The sequence below is a fragment of the Coffea arabica genome, chromosome 2e (genome assembly GCF_036785885.1).
Source record: "Coffea arabica cultivar ET-39 chromosome 2e, Coffea Arabica ET-39 HiFi, whole genome shotgun sequence".
NCBI lineage: Eukaryota > Viridiplantae > Streptophyta > Magnoliopsida > Gentianales > Rubiaceae > Coffea > Coffea arabica.
Window position 1 is genome coordinate 3,788,642 of NC_092313.1, and position 14,928 is coordinate 3,803,569.

At 36.4% G+C, this 14,928-nt stretch overlaps 2 protein-coding genes across 3 annotated transcripts; one reads left to right on the top strand and one right to left on the bottom strand.

Moving 5' to 3' along the window:
• Positions 1-603: 603 nt before the first annotated feature.
• Positions 604-4,597, top strand: LOC113725202 (uncharacterized). 2 transcript variants are annotated; one of them, XR_003457292.2, is made up of 7 exons: positions 696-960; positions 1,432-1,920; positions 2,586-2,807; positions 2,899-2,971; positions 3,354-3,464; positions 3,999-4,439; positions 4,548-4,597. XR_003457292.2 is itself a non-coding variant. In XM_027248218.2 (6 exons), exons 1-6 carry the CDS (start codon positions 844-846, stop codon positions 4,364-4,366), a joined length of 1,380 nt encoding a protein of 459 aa, XP_027104019.2. In that variant the 5' UTR covers positions 604-843; the 3' UTR covers positions 4,367-4,597. The 2 variants fall into 2 exon arrangements, 1 of the variants encoding a protein (XP_027104019.2); XM_027248218.2 differs by having other exon boundaries at positions 604-960; positions 3,999-4,597.
• A 463-nt stretch (positions 4,598-5,060) lies between these two features.
• On the bottom strand, positions 5,061-5,396 carry LOC140037393 (uncharacterized). The gene has a single exon (XM_072081525.1). It carries the CDS (start codon positions 5,394-5,396, stop codon positions 5,061-5,063), a length of 336 nt encoding a protein of 111 aa, XP_071937626.1.
• Positions 5,397-14,928: the final 9,532 nt, after the last annotated feature.

Sequence of the window (14,928 nt, forward strand, 5' to 3'; positions counted from 1 at the left end):
ATGCTAAAGGATGTGGGTAAATTTTATAATTTTTTTTTATAACTTGATAGTGTTATGGTTTATGTGCTTATATTTTACTTTCACCTTTGGAAATTCATGCAAAATCACTATTTTTTCACCTCAAATTTTGCTATTCCAAGTGAAAGTGAGATCTATTTTAATGCTTCATGTTTCCTTTTTATATGTAAAATAGTAAAGATCTAAAAAAATAGCCGTTGTAATCCAATTCACTAGCCGTTCATCTAGTTTTGCAGAGAAAAAAGTCATTACTTATTTTTTGTTATTTACTATTTGCACTTACATTCCCTTACTTTTATTAATATATTTTTCATTTATTTACAATACAATTTATACACAAGCAGAAAAAGGGCATTTGTGAGATAAAACTTTTATTTCTCTTTTCAAAATACTTTTTTAATCGTACTTTTTATTATTTGAACTGATTTTGTTACAAAATCATAACTTAAGGGGAGGTTAATGTAATTTTACAAATATTTCGGGGAGTTAGTGAAATTATCAGAAACCTCAAGGAAGTTTTGTGAAATTACCCCAAAATTTATCTGCGTGCCGTAAATTTCAATATTTGAAAACACTGCTCATTCCGTACCATTTCCCGTTTCCAGTTTCATTCTATTTTCACTCCCCATAGAAATGCACCAGTTTTCAACTGTAGACCCAAACGAATCCTCAAGAAGTTGCAGATCCGCTCGCCTACTCGCATATCAGCTTTAACTGCTTGCCCAGTTGCCCTAGACCTCTTCTACAATGCGGGTACTTGTCTAAGTTGGGTAGCTTGCATACTTGGATGCTGAAAATCCCAAATTTAAATCATCTTACCTTCGAATGGAGTTTACGGAGCCTTACAAGCAGAGCGGGCCGTGTTCTTTCTCGCCCAATGCTCGGTTTATTGCTGTCGCAGTCGATTACCGTCTCGTGATTCGCGATGTACTCACACTCAAGGTGTTTTTTCTGTCTCCCTTATAAAGAGCAAAATTTTACTTAATTCCTCGTCCTTTTTTTTCCCATTTTTGGTTCGCGCGTTTGAAATTAAACGTAATGGATTGTCAAGCTTCATTTGTTAGCGCTCGTTTATGTGGGATTTTCATTTGACTTAGTAGTGATGTAGCACTGTTTGACAGTCTGACAAGTTCTCTCTATTAATCGAATATTTATTGTAAATTTTGTCACCATTTTATAAATTTGACAGCTTGATCGACAATAAATCGAGCTACTGAAGCTCATTTTAACTTGACTCTTAATGCATTGTTGTGAATTAGGCTTGAAAATGTGGTACTTGGTTCGATTGGGATTGCCTATGCTCGTAGGCGAAATATAGCCAAATCCTGTATTTAGCTAAAATGAATAGACTGGTTTAAAATTTGCTTTGGCATTCAACTCAAGTTTATTCGTTTTGAGTTGTAATTGGTGCAGGTGGTGCAGCTGTATTCATGCTTGGATAAGATTACATACATTGAATGGGCTCTGGATTCTGAGTACATACTTTGTGGTCTCTACAAGAGACCAATGATACAGGCGTGGTCGTTGATGCAACCTGACTGGACGTGTAAAATAGACGAGGGGCCTGCTGGTATTACTTATGCAAGATGGAGTCCAGACAGTCGCCACATACTTACAACATCCGAATTTCAGCTCAGGTTGACTGTGTGGTCACTCTTGAACACGGCATGCATACATGTCCAGTGGCCAAAGCATGGCTCTAAGGGGGTCTCGTTCACCAAAGACGGAAAATTTGCTGCAGTTTGTACGAGGCGTGATTGCAAAGATTATGTCAATCTGCTTTCTTGCCATACGTGGGAGATAATTAGTGTCTTTGCTGTTGACACGTTGGATTTGGCAGATATTCAGTGGTCACCTGATGACAGTGCAATAGTGATATGGGATTCTTCTTTGGAGTACAAGGTATTCTACTGTATAATATTGTGCCATCAACATCATATTTTTCGTATTCTTACTTTACTTCCTGGAGAGATTACACTTTCTACAATTATAGCTTTCATGTTATATGATCTTTACACTTGTATGATTTCTCTTATGGGAAAGTTTCATGTTTTTTTTCTCTGCAAGTTCAGAATATAGGAAATGTTGTCTAACAGAGAGGGATTGTGCGAGATTGACTCCCCAACATCTTACGATGGATTTAGTGCTTTTGTTGATACTTCCTGGTCCTTCATCTTATAATGAACTGGGGCTTGTTAATTCTGAAGCTTATATTAGTAATGTTCCTTCTTGTGCACGTGGATGAAGGACCATCCCCAGTGAATAATGCAAAACCTATTAAAATTTGCTAATATTTGTTAGTGAAGTTAGTTGATCACATACTCTTGCGGTCTTCCTTCCGTATTGTTTCCTTTATTCAAATTTGTGGGATATTTATGTTTTGCAAAGAAAAGTAGTTCCAAATTCTTTAGTCTTCTATTTAGATGCTTGTATAATGGTTTGTGAGTAGTAACTACAATTGGACTTTGCATCAGATGAGTTTTCACTTGCCACATTTTATGTTTAACTTTTAATTTAAGAAATCATTTGTAGCTGGATGATGTTTATATTTCCTTTGCATCATCTAGATTTTGATATATTCCCCAGACGGGCGTTGTCTTTCCAAATATCAAGCATATGAAAGTGGACTAGGTGTCAAAAGTGTTGCATGGTCCCCTTGTAGCCAGTTTCTAGCGGTAGGAAGTTATGATCAGATGCTGAGGGTTTTGAACCACTTGACATGGAAAGTATTTGCAGAATTTACACACCTATCGACTGTACGTGCACCTTGTTCTGCTGCTGTTTTCAAGGTAAGCTGCTTAATTGGTTGTTGTGGGTGTTGTGCTCAAAATGATCATTATGTTACTTGGATCTAATTCTTTTGTCTTTCTTGTATCGTAGGAGGTGGATGAGCCCTTGCAACTTGATATGTCGGAATTAACATTAAGTGATGATCTTGTGCCTCAAAGTGGTGGTAAGAATTAATCTTGTTTTTGATGGGTGAAATCCCATCTACTTCTTTAGAATCAAGTAAATCTGCTTAACTACTATATTCTTTGAAATTGCAGCATATTGCTGTGTTCTATCTTCACTGTTTTGTTCTTGATGGATTGACTGTCAACTCATACTAACTTGCAACAAAGAAGGAACTAAAGCCCGTAGGGACTTCAAATTTTGTTTGTTGTTCGTTGGATGCTTTTCTCACCCTTACATGTTTGGAAGAATGATTGGATTTTGCTCTAGTTGAGAGTTTGCTTCTGGTTGGATGGTTGTTAGCGAAAGCTACTTTTGGGATTTTGTTGTACCATTGGTTTTCTGTAGTCTGATGTTGTCTTTTATCGTTTTCCGCTTTTCAGATGATGCTCCTGAAACACGAATTGAAGTTAGGTATGATGTGATGGAACTGCCAATCAATCTACCTTGCCAGAAACCTCCAGCAGATAAACCAAATCCCAAGCAAGGAATCGGTAAGCTAGAATCTGAATCCTATCATGGATATGCAATAGACTAGTTCTCATCCCCAAATATTAATGTGAGTTGAAAAATCGTATCCCTTTCTGTGGATTTTAGACATTTGGATTATAAGCAATGGGATGTGTTGTTGCTTTTACTTTCCATTGAATTACCGGAAAGAAGTTGAAATAACCTGCTTATTTAGGACAGAACCCTGTTTTCTCTGTTTCTTATATCTCGATGCAAGGGAACTTGAAAATCTATTAATGGTGGCGAGGCAATGGATTGGAACCCTTAGCTATTCTTTGAGACATCATTGCTGTTTGTTTGGTTTGTTTTTCTTTTTCCAACAGATGATTAAGAGAATTTGGAATGGTACTTCTGAATTGTGACTGATTACAAAAAGCTTTCTGGAATGATAACTTTTCAGTTGTTTTGATCGGGTTATTATTAACTGCCTATGCATGTTTTCTGAAAACTCATTCTGTTACTTTGGTAAACACCTACTTCTTCCTAAGCTTTCTTTACATGCCAAAACAAATTTATAGGTCTCGTATCATGGAGCAGTGACAGCCTGTACATCTGTACTCGCAATGACAGCATGCCCACTGTCCTCTGGATATGGGATGTACAGCGTCTTGAGCTTGCTGCCATCTTAATCCAAAAAGAGCCTGTTCGAGCAGCTGCCTGGGATCCAATATGCACACGATTGATTTTATGCACAGGCAGCTCCCACTTGTACATGTGGACACCTTCCGGTGCCTATTGTATAAATGTTCCTCTAACCGATTTCTCTGTAACTGACCTGAAATGGAATTTTGATGGAAGCTGTCTCCTTCTCAAGGACAAGGAATTTTTCTGCTGTGCTGCTGTGCCCATGTTACAAGAATCCAGTGATTATAGTTCAGATGATTGATGACGTTTGGATTGCCAACTGGGTAGAGTCATTCTATGGATTCGGTGGTACTGCTTGATATATTATTGTAAAGGTCTGTTCTTGTCTGTATTAACCGCCCAGAAATGTGTGCCTTTTTAGTTGAGAATCAATGGTAAATCCAGTATTACAATTGAGACTAAAAAGGTTGGATCTTTTGTAGGATGAGGATGTAAAGGCTGAATACCAGTGGCATTTACCGTTATGATCGAATTAGGGTGGCACGTAGACCAATAGCTGATCGAGACTTGCATTTTACTGCGATCCCTATTGGCCAAATAACGTACTCATTGCTTAAGAAAAACACAGCTTACTATAAGATGATGATGGTAGTAACTTCCGACTATATTTTTCCTCAATTAAGTGAAAAGGTACTTCTAGCTAAATCGAAACGAGTCCTAATGCTGTTAAAAGTTTCGCAGCGAAGCTATACCCCTTTGGAAAAAATAATCACTGGTAAAAAAAATATATAAGAACTAAACTATCCTCAGTTTTTGCCAATATTCTGGATAGCAAAGTCAAAAGTATTCAGATAACATGTGAAAGAAGGAAGACGAACGATTTGAACTCGGAAGTCTTCAGATCATGAGCATGTGGAGGTTATTAAAGAGATACGTTCCGAAAAACCACATGAAGTGAGAGATCCTATTGCAGCAACGGGGAAGATAAAAAGCTCCTAAAACAGCAAGCTTGCCCAGGCACCAATGAATGCGAATCCACCAAAAGGAGCCAAGGTAGCATACTTTCTGTCTTCAAGGTAGGCAACGGCATAACACGTCCCAGAGAAAGCCAGAATTCCAGTCGTCAAAAGTGCCCCAAAAATGTTAGGGCGAGTGGTCGTAGGAGCAGCCAGAAGGGCTGCTGTATGAACCAAATGGTATAGGGATGCTGTATACCAAACCTCTTTGTAAGCAGGATTTTTGGGCTTGAAGGCATGAAAACCGTAGGTTCCCAACCCAAGCGCTGCCATACCGGAGATGGCAGCAATTTTGTGCCAGAGACGAGGATCCATTACCTCAATCGGCTTGATCTTCGATTTTGACGGATGACTTTATTGACTTTCCTGTTTAGACTTTAGCGTGCTGTATTGGGTTAATTCCTTTTTGTCAACTGCAGCATCATAACAAGAATGGTGATCTACCCCGATAAGACTTTGAAGAAACTAAGCAAATTTTAATACTATGTGTCTGCTTGACTTTCTCCATTGCAAAATTTTACTAGTATATGCTATGCTGTATAGCCTGATCTCTAAGCAATTTTCCTAGCGGTATAGCCTTTTTTTTTTAATATATATATTAGTTATCTTTTATTCCCTGTAGTTTGATACTTTATCATATTATCTCTTTTGATTTAAAAATTTATATATAAAGTATCACTTTTCGTTAAAACTAATGATCAATAGTAAAAAATCATAGTCAAACTAATAAGTTGATAAATTTACTCTTTTCACTACTTTTTTTCCTTTGTTTCTTTTTTCCTTTTCTTTCTCTCTCTCTCCCTTTTAGGAAGAAAAGATATGATTTTGAAACCCTATACTTTGGTTTACAAAATTTTAGGGTTGATTTGGATTGTTGTGTTTGGAAGTTTTTATAGAAAAATATATTATAGTGATTTGATATATGTGAAGTAAAAAAGTGATCGAAAAACGTGTTTACGAAAAACATAAAAAAATTTTTATATAAAACTACAATCCAAACAAGACCTCAATTTTCTCCAAATACAAAAAGGATGGAAGGGAAATAAAAATAAATAAATAAGAAGCAAAAGATGGAAACGAAATATAAAATAAATAAATAAATCCCAAATCTTTTTTAACTACTAATATCATTATAGGCTTTTAAACCCAAATCGTTGATGCTATTTGCTAATTCTTATTTATCTATATTTTATTTTAATTTCTTTTTATATTTGAAGGAAAAAATAAGTAATAAATAGATAAATTTGTCAATTTATCAGCTTGATTTTGACTCTTTACTATAGACCGTTAATTTTAACCAAAAAAAAAAAACTAATGGTAACACTTTAACCCAAATCATCAAAGGGTTGTATATAGATTTTTAAATTATAAGGGATAATGTGATAAAACCCCAAATTATACCGTGTAAAAGGTAACTCATCCCCTTTTTCATTTTTTTCAAACACAGCAACATTTCACGATTGATCGATGGCTGCAGGATTATGCCCAGACTCAGAGATGATTTTCAAAGGGCCAATCCTGTAACCGACTACCGGCAACGCAACAATTTTCACGTGGCGCAATGCAATCTACATTGCAATCCGTCGTCAAAGTGGAAAGAACCAATCCATACAATACAACTTAAGTCGACTTTCATGTCTTTCAGATCCATGTGGTGGGACGCACCTTGGCTGGATTGGATTTCCCTTTTTTGTGGGGGGACGAGGATGTCTTTGTAACATTTGCGAGCAAGCAAACACAAGATTTCAGATCCCTTTTCAACAATGAAATGGAATGAAAGAGTTCGTTTTTCCTGCTTCCCACCTCAGCAATTTTTTATTTTATTACTCCTTGAAATATATTAAAAATTCAATCAAAGAAACCACGCAACATGAAATTTGAATTAAGACACCGCCGAGTTTAGACTCGTGATAGATTGGTTAATGACGGACTACTTACTAACTTTCAGGTTCACAAATCCGAGAGCTGTGACGATTGACGAAAGGAATTTAGAGACCTCCTCGTCATGGACCCAAATTGATAAAAGTAACGGAGAAAAGTAACGCGGTTACGCGGCTGGATTATAAGCACGCTCTTACACAAAACGTAAAACAAACAGCTACTAATACCGACTAATCACTGAAGGTCATGGATATTAATCCCATCCAACCACCGCCACATACTCTAACCACGCCACCAAACTCTGCCACGTGGCTTTTCACTCATTGCTTTAGTTTTTCTCCACGTCCAATACACGTAAAGAGGGATTTTTTCAATTTTTGAGAAACCTAAAAGCTTTTTTCTTTTTTTTTCATGTAATTTGTGTGATTTATCTAGTAACCGTCATGAATCATGAAATATGTTGTACCATATATATATATATTTTTTTGATATATAATCTTCAATAGAGATAGAATAACGTGCAAATTCTCTTTTACTTCTCTCATATAGGTTGCATTGACGCTCTTTCGTATTGTAAATTTGAAGTATTACTTTGTAAAGTTGCAAAAGATTATACTACTATTACTTAGTATAACTCTTCAAATTATTGATTCAATTAAATACAATAACGAATTGTTATCTTCGTTGGGAAAAAAAAAATTACATCAATCTTTGCTTAATTTACTTTGGACGTTTGGCGCTATATACATGTTTAATGAATTTTTATTACATCATTTCTAGAAATCTATAACAAAGTACTTTCATCCAAAACGGAAGAGAATGAAAGAACAAAAAATGTTATGAATAAGAAAAGTGTGACAGCCCCACTTCACCCTAAGGTGAACCAAAGGGTTCGGCGGACCGCCTGCCCAACTCTCGCCGGGACTACAGATCCGGAACAAACGTAAACCCTACCAAACGCTCAAAAGAACGTCGAGAAGAAAGTATTCACCGTCCGAAAATCCAAACAAGCATAACAACTTTCTACAACCCTAGAACAGAACATTTTCAAACCAAAATAACTCATGAACATGATTAAACACTTTTGTATACACATGTTTGCAAATTTACAATTCAAAAGGAAAACGTTGGACCAAGATACATTTAAGGTTTTCCATACATCGAAGAGCTACACAAAAGAAGATTAAAACTAGCTCAACTCATGCTTCAAAATATCAAAGTCTCCAAAAGGTGGTTTCCTGTAAGGAAAACAAGGATAACGGAACGGGGTGAGCTAAAAGCTCAATGAGGTACCAACAGTATAAACAGTAGAATCGATAGAATTCATGTGAAAGCACTTTGGAGGCACATATTCACATCAAATACGAGAAATGAATGAATGTCACAATGTAAAGGATACAGGTGGCTCTCAGGAGCCAAATCCCCGTTGCTATACTTGATCCAGCCTCGTTGACCCTCCGTCAACGTTCAATAAAGAAACCAGTCAAGTAGAACATCACTTTAACGCCAAAACCCCGTTCACCAAACATATCCCTTACCGGGCCGAACGCCAAACAGAAACAGGAATAGTAATACTCGTGTGACAGCCCCACCTTCCCCTAAAGCGAACCGAAAGGTTCGGCGAACCGCCTGCCCATCTCTCGCCGGGACTCAGTCGTTCACTTCAACCAAATCCGGAATACTACCATAGGAATAGCATAACAAAATTCAAAACTTAAACGAAACTTATATACATTGCTATCTCAAAAGGAAATACAACCATTGAATATACAAAGGTTCTCCATTCCTCATACATCCAACCCATGCCAAGCGCTAGGGCGAGAACCATTACAAAAGAAATGAAAGAACTAGACCAAGCTAGTCTATACCGAGCTCTCGTCCTTACCCGCCTTCCCCTGTTAAGGAAAACAAAACTAGAAGGATGAGTTAAAAGCTCAGTAAGGTTCCGAACACATAACCAAACAATCAATCCAATACGTTAAACATAGAGTATCAGTAATTCAAGAAACATTTACAATGAAAAGCGATAATAACACATCCATTAAAAGGATACGGGCTCACAGGGAGCCATATATTCGTTCGTTCGTTCGTTCTCCTGTCATTCCCCTTATTCCTTCGGTCAATTAAATAAAATACATTTTTGGTAAATAAAACCCTCGTTCGTTCTTTCGTTTCGTTCACCCCCTCCTGGAAATTGGCCAGACTCCACCAACCTACAAGGTAATACTCGAGTATACCAACGTTCACACCCAGGGTCACCATATCGCCCGACCGAGTCCGCTTCTGGCTCGAGTCGATCGGTAACGAAGGGCAGGGGCCAATTCAGTCAAACGGCTTACATTCATGCGCAACTAGCATTTAATCATTTAATCATTGAAAATTTCACATTTATTTAGGTTGAGTGCAATAAAGTACACACTCGCCTAGAAAACTCGTTTTAACAATCATTGAAAGCACTTAACACATTATCAATCAATAATAACAAGCCAATAAGTCAAGAAAATATAATAAACAAGGAACACTCACCTATTTACGCAAAATAACGTGTAAATATCCTTCCGGATATTACCTCAATCACCGAGAAAATCTAAGAGTAAATAAGAAAGAATATTACAGTCTATCTAGCACAAACAATTAGGTGAATTCGAAGAATCCCACCAATTGAAGAATAAAACGTATAGAAATGACTTTAAAGTGAAACGAGGGCATTTGGACCGATAGATGGAAATAGCTAGGGTTTCATAAACTAAACGTAAAACTCAACTCAAAAGGGTTATAAAATTTTTCAATGGAAACACTTGAATTAAAGGCAAGTCGGAATCCAGCTAGATAGGCTAAGAAATACTGTTTTCGTGATCATTTATATGGTTCAAAATCATCTTATATTCAAGTAGATATATAGACTAAATGTCTTAATGAAATTCATGTAAAAGGGAGGACAAAATACCCAAGAAAACCCTAAACCACTCCTTTTTATTTGGGTAAGAGTAAGTAAACATTTGGAGTTTTCAATTGAAGAAGGATCATGTTTTAAAATGGAAAAACATAGTATTTGCCAAACGAAAATATACAAGTTCAAGTAGAAACTTAGCCCTCGAGCAAAAATTTGGGCAGCATGCCCTTTGTGTTTACCAAATTTTCCAGCCATTTATGACTTCATTATTTTTCTCATTCAAACCCAAAGGTACACACACAACAATCTAATTTCAATAGCCGTCCAATAGACTCAAAAAATATATAAGGACAAAAATCAAACTAATAACAAGTGCGGAAATAAGCTTTAGTAAAAGACAGATTTGATAGGGTTTTGCGGAAAGGACACATCCGAGGCTACGCTTTATCGGATTGGTGTGCAACTTATACCGTTTCGAAGCTAAGACGAATTCCTACAACTTTCATGAAGACCCCTCAGTCTAGTTCTCACCCTAACTAGGTCAAATTTACCAAAATAACTCCAAATTTTCCAGTTCGAAAATCACTGCAGAAATCAACTAGCAGTCCAACTTTATTCACTCATATCTCAGCACACACAACTCCAATTTAGGTAATTCTAAAGCCATTTGAAAGATAAGATACAAGACTATAATTCTTAAGAAGATATCATCAACCAATTCGGTAATATTCCTGGTCAAACTAACCACTTACAGATGCTGATTTTCATTTTCGGACAGAAACAAGGCAGCAGGGGTATTTCAGTCTTTTCATAGGCTACGTTGCTCTGATTGAGCTGAAATTTTGCAGGAAACTACAAAACATCATTCTCTACAACTTTCATGTTTTGTACCAAGGCCAAATCGGCCTCTAACTAGGTGTAACAGTACCAGGCAGAATTGGGAAAAAATGAAACCCTAATCTGGAATTCATGCATTCAAGTGCTAATCTTCCACAAAACAACATCTAAAACAACTAAAAACCACTAATAAGCAATTAATTGAAATAAAGAGGATGTTCTTGGCAAAATACCTTAAAACCACAAGAAAGGTAGGAGCTTAGGCTTTGTCCTCAAAAAATCTTTCCATTCAAGTTCGTAATCTTCCTTAACTAGCACTTTGTATGAAGTAATTTGAGTTTCCAATGGTTGGAACTTAAGATTTGGCTTGGATTTGAAGTTGAAGATGAAACTTTTCCTCTCTTTCTTTCTCTCAAGTGTTCAGCCAAGAAGGAAGAAGAAATGGGATATTTTTGGTCAAATTTTGGTATTTAGTAAAGGTAAGAAAGTTAAGTCAAAGTCCAACTCCAATCGGGTCACGACACCTAGCACCTTTTAATGTTATTCTCATCCTCTTGTCTCCCAATACAAATTAATCTAACTAACCTCCAATTATCTCCTAGCACTTGGTAAAATAATAACACTTAGCACAAAAATCACATAGTCTTCAAAATTTTATCGCGCTAGCGGGTCCCACGTCTATAATGCACTTCCAATATAACGTAAACTAACTTGTACCAAGAAAATGGCTTGAAAACTATTTTCACTTATAAAAATGTATAAAACTTTAATATTTTAAAGGACAGTATAAAAATGTAGGCAAAAATAAAATAATGCCTAGAAAATGTGAAAATTTTCAGGTTCTCACAATTCGAGTATACCGGAATCAAGAGTCTCAATACCCAAAGATTCCCCAGGAACAGGTACCCATGGATTGTCAATTATCTCGATCAAACCATTACTGGCTCGATTTAATTAACTCCCCATGAGGTTGGACTCAAATTTAACAGGACGATCAAGTTTAACAGGACGATCGTTGGACTCACTTCCGAACGATCTCATAACAAGTGCAAGTAACAAGTTTAAGTACATAACAAGTACAAGTACTTCATCCGTCCCATTGTTATTGTCATAGTTCACCTTTTTTCATGTCCCAAAATTTGAGTCACACTACAATTTTTTTCTCTAACATTCCATTTGTAGCCTCAAAAGAGACATTGATAAAATAAAAAACAAGTATGATGGAACCCACAAAAGCAATAAATAGACATCCAAAAAAAGGTGCGTGGACAGCACCAAAAATTTTGATGGCCATAAACAGGCGCGTGCTTGGCAACAGCATGAAAAAGAGCTTACATTTTATATGGACCCACAGATTCTTTTCACATCACCATAGACAGCAATTAAGATTTGATATCAGTCAAAGGGGCACAATTGGAAAAAAATGTCTCACATTCAAATTGATTAAACTGTGCATAATAAGTTAGAATCCCCAAAAACGTCCCTTATTTTGGGATGGAGGGAGTAATAGATTCCAGTTCGTTCAGTACAGGCAAGAGAACGAGTGTGATAAAGTACACCCTCGTCTCATACAAGATAAACAGTCATGAAAGATATTCAAATAGCAAGTTGCAAGTACAGAAAATCAATTTAGCAATAACTCAGGGGAGTGGTGCATTCACCAGTTCAAATAAGGATAAATTCAAAAGTTTCCTTCCCAAGTGTGGCTTTAATCGTCAGCACCTCCTAGAACAATCAAGGCAAACACTTAAGACTCGACTCCAAGACCTAGTATGAAATTCGCAAGTGAGACTCGGTTACGAGCCATATGCCTAGTCAAAAGAACCATTAATGCAAAGTAAAGAGGTGACCTCGGAGTGAAAAGGTAACAATTAGTCTTAAAGGCATGAACAACCTCAAAACCCTACCTACAATGACTGACCAAATCCAAAATTTGAAGTAGATAATGAAAGTAAGATCAATACTAGAAAAATAGGATTTTCCAGTTTTGCACAATCCTATAAGAAAAATCATATCTCAAGTTTTGTAAGTCCAAAATTAGTAAAAGTTATACCGTTGGAAAATACATTCAAAGGGCTATAACTTTCCAGAAAACACCCTCATAAGATTCAGAACGCAAGTCAGTCAAATTCAAGCCTCAAGTTGCTACTTTATCCAGTGAAAGACAGAACAGGTACAATATTTCAGTCAACTTTGAAAAATCATCATAAATAGTACAGACATAAACAGGGTCTGAAATTTACACGGTTTATAGCCCTATGAATCTAGTTTAAAACGCAACAAACGGAACTCAATTCCGACATTTCTACATCAAGATATAGTAAATTTTCAGAGACTGTGCAGAAGCTCCGCGAAAATTTTGACAGCATTTCCCTTGTCTTTCTTTACTTTCCAACCAAATCTCAACACCCACAAATCACAAGCTATCAAACACCTTTAATTAGAGCCACCATAAGGCTCGAATATGAGTCATAAAACAAATCCACATATCACGAGAGTAAAATCATATGGAACGTATAAGTGCAAAATCAAACTAGGACATATGCGGAAACGAAGTTTGGGTTGGAAAACAAAAGGCAGATTTGCTGTTGCTTAGCGGAATTACCACAACTGAAGCTATTCTTGTCGGATTGAGGTGTAATTTACACCGTTTTAAAACTAAGACAAAGAGCTAAAACTTTGATGAAGATCACTCAGTCCAGTTTGTAGTGTATCTAAGTCAAAATTGCCATTTACAGAACCAGAATCTCACATTCGGGCTTGTTAACCACCTTATACGTAACGACAATAACTCAGGCTACCGAAGTCAAAACGAGGTGATTCCAAGGGCGTTGGAAAGCTAAGACATATACCTATATTTCTTATGAAGACCTCCAAAGCCAAATCACGCATTTTCATGGTCAAAAATGGAAATTTCCACGAAAACAGAAATCTGGGCGCGAAACAGGGTTCATGGACAGTCATGGGTATTTCGGTCATTTCACAAGCTACAGTGCTAGGATCGAGCTGAAATTTTGTAGGCAACTAGTTTATACCATTGGCTACAACTTTCATGTTTTGGCCAAAATCTAATTCGGTAAGGATCAGGGTGAAAAGTCACGGTCAGATTGGGTGAAATGGCAACCCTGTTCACTGAACTCCTACCTAGACCAGTCTGGGTATTTCCAACTTTTTACAAGTTACTAATCTCAGATTGGGCTGAAATTTTACAGGCAACTATAAAACATCATTTTCTACAACTTTCATGTTTTAATCTAAGGCTAATTCGGCCTCTAACATATTCAAAAAAATCCGGACAGAACAGGCCTGTTTGGAACCCTAATCTGGAATTTTTGCTTCAAACCAGAAATTTTCCATTAATCATTACAATTATCATACCAAAGCTTCATTCTAACCCATACTAGACCATCATACATGGCCAATCAACATTAAACATATAAAAACAGAAAAATTATGCATAAAATAAAAAATTCATCAAACACCACCAAAAGTCATGAAAACCTCCACAAAATCACCTAACTAACCTTTACAAGTCATGAATTCACCTTTATTGGAAACAAACAATAAATATTTACACACCATACCTTGATAACTCACAAAAGGTAGTAGCTTAAGTCTCTTGCTTCCAACACAACTCCACCAACTTCCTCAATTCTACCTAGCTAGAGGTTTTTATGGAATAATTTCAAGTTTGGATGGTTGGATTGCAAGATTTGTGCAAGAAATGGAAGTTGAAGGTTGAAGCTTTCTTTCTTTTCTCTCAATATGGAGTTCGGCCAAGGAGCTTGTGAAGAAGATGAATTTTGGGTCAATTTTTGGTGATTTAGTAAAGGTAATAAAATGGTCAAAGTCCACCCTTGAGTAAGAAAGTGACACTTGTCACCTTTTAGACTTAGAGTTATCCTTTTGTCTCTCCAATGATCATCCATCTAGTAACCTCTAATTGTTTCTTAACACCTAGTAAATTAATCCCTAGATACTAAACGTAACCTAATCGACCGAATTTCATCGAACTTACCGCACTAGTGGGTCCCATATTTGATATACACTCTTAAAACCTCATGAACTAATTTATACTAGAAAAATTATTTTAAAAACCCTATTTGCTCATACCAATTATCTGGAAAATTTTTCTAATAAAGAAAAGGTATAAAAGGCGTGCAATTAAATAAAATAAAGTCTAGAAAATCAGAAAATTTACGGGTTCTCACAAAAAGAGAAAGTGAGTACAGAAAT